Consider the following 2467-nt stretch of genomic DNA (forward strand, 5'->3'; position numbering starts at 1 on the left):
CAAACGCAAAGAATACATTAGATTCTCAAAATATGTAGCAAGCTTATATTCATCAGACAGCGTTGACTTTTCGCGGTCAAAATTCTGCCAGAAGCGAGAGTATACGCACGCGAGCTGATTAGGAAACAATATAATCTAAAGTCTAAACCCCGAAACGGATGGAGAAAAAAAAAAAAAAACAAGAACGGATAAGTCTTGTCCGTTATTTTATAGCTTCGTGCCTCAGGGTTTAGATCAAGAAAATAATGTCATTTTACCGACAAAAGCCACATTCTCTAAGGCTGAAACTACGTTTCAGTCCTCTTTAGCCAGTACTTGCCTCTTTCCTGAGTGCCCGAGTTTCACGTCATCCTTGAATACGCCACTGCTTGTCTGCGGCCTATAGAAGTCGTTCTTGAGATCAGAAACGGTCTGTTTGATATCAGCACAAGACCTCCTCAACTCTTCGAGTAACTCTCCTTCCCTGTGAATCGCATCTGACTGCATTCTCTGAAGATGTGCGAGACGGCTCGACACGGCATCAATACTTGATGAAGGCCCATGCTTGAGGTCATCCGTAACTGCGTTGACACTCGCCTGCAACCCAGAGTAGCCATCTTTGAGTTCAGCCATGAACTGCTGGATATCCGCTCTGGCGTTCTCAAAGTTTTCAAGTAACTGTTTTCCCAGCTTAGTCAGACCTGGCTGCGTCTTCTCAAGCTGTTGCATGACGCCCGACAGAACTTCAGTAACAGCTCGATTTGATTGTGAATGTTCAAGCTTGACGTCATCCGCGACGGTGTTAACACTGTCCTGCAGCCCATAGTAGCTGTCCTTAAGTTCAGTAATAGACTGCTTGATTTCAGCACTGGCTTTCTCCAAGCTTTGACGCAACTGTACTCCCTGCAGTGTCACCCTTGGCTGCAGCGCTTCCGCTCCTTGTGTGGGGTCACAGTCTTGGACGCAGTGCTGCACGAGGCCCGTCCGTGGCACGTCCTGATGACACTTAGGACAAGAAGCCCTGTGGTGAGTGCATTCTTTTTCGAAGTGATCCAAGAGCTCGGAGACGGGCCCGACGAAGTTGCAGCCATGCTCAGCATTCCAGCAAGACACACTCAGTTTCAGCAACTGTCCCGGTCGCAACCTCAACTTGTCCACCGCATCCTTGTCGAAGTTGGCTGTGTCTAGCGGACACACGCAACCCTGGTTCACGCTGCTCTCGAAGCAAACGTTGCAGAGTGTGTGGGAACAGGGCAGCACGACTCTTTCATTGCACAGTACTCCGCAAACTTGGCACACCTGGTCAAAAGGAAGGGGATGTTCGAAACATAACGGCCGCCAGTCCAGGCCTGGCATGAATTCCGTGGACAGTGGCACACAGGTTGGCGGCATCCTGGAACGGTGTGGGGCTCCGTTGTATGTCTCGCTCGCTCTTCGCAGATGTCTGGCACACGGTGAGCACAGGGGCGATAAGAGGCACCTCCTCAGTTCCCGCACCGCGACCGTCGGCTTATCGGCCGTTAGCAACGGAAGCCAGCTATCACAATCCAGATTGCCTTTTGCTATTTCCTTCATTTCTTTTACGAGTACAAGTAAAGAGAAGACCATCAACATCGGGCTTGCTTGCATGCGCTCGTTTGCCCGAATTACACTGGTTGCTTCTCACCTCAAAGCAATACTTTTTCAAGGAAGTGGTAGATTTTGTGGTGGTGCGGCTGACCTCACGCTCCAAATCTGCGACCGTACACTCTATGGCTCCATCTTTGAACTCCCAGGCTTTGTAAGTATAGAGGAGGCTATGGGCGGGTCAATAACGAGTCTCAATAAAGTACCTTACCTAAAAATACTGCTTTCTTTGTGATATTGAGAAGGCGAAACGTCAAACCTTATTCCTTCGCAGATCGCGTTACTGAATGTGCCGGGCAAGAGGGGTTTTTCTTGGTCTCGTCATTCGCTTGGGACTTCAAATTACGTTGTCTCTTTCGTGATATCGTTTTTTTTTTATTTTTTTAAATATATTTTACCCATCGTTTCCCTTCTGTCGTTTATCGCGTTTCTCTCAAGCGTTCCTCGACGCCTCCTCGCCATGACTTTGTTATCGGCAGGGTTTGGACAACTTCTTTACTGATAATTCAGCTTTTCGAATTCAGATTTATCGGATCACGCACTATTTAATCTCAGCGTAGAAAATTTTGCATACGTCATTCTTAACGTTTTTCGGGCTGAACATTTACCTGTCACATTTTGAACAGCCAAACGTGCATGACAAGGACGAGTTAATAAACGATTTCTCGTAGGAAAACATATCAACTACCGAATTATCATTATGTACAACATAGACTCATTCAATGAGGGATTGAAAAAAATAATACAGAACCGAGTTCATAATATTAAAAAAAATATCTGCACACAGATGACACATGAAACATTACAAGTGATAAAATCTAAAGATGATTGGCATGGAAAAATGAAACATATGAATGCCTTC

At 46.3% G+C, this 2467-nt stretch overlaps 1 protein-coding gene across 1 annotated transcript; it reads right to left on the reverse strand.

Annotated features, from left to right (window-relative positions):
• Window positions 1-294: 294 nt before the first annotated feature.
• On the reverse strand, window positions 295-1414 carry LOC120844378. Its single transcript, XM_040216140.1, has one exon. It carries the CDS (start codon window positions 1369-1371, stop codon window positions 295-297), a length of 1077 nt encoding a protein of 358 aa, XP_040072074.1. The 5' UTR covers window positions 1372-1414.
• Between the last annotated feature and the right edge of the window lie 1053 nt (window positions 1415-2467).

The sequence above is a fragment of the Ixodes scapularis genome, unplaced genomic scaffold (assembly GCF_016920785.2).
Source record: "Ixodes scapularis isolate PalLabHiFi unplaced genomic scaffold, ASM1692078v2 PGA_scaffold6__148_contigs__length_123643588, whole genome shotgun sequence".
NCBI lineage: Eukaryota > Metazoa > Arthropoda > Arachnida > Ixodida > Ixodidae > Ixodes > Ixodes scapularis.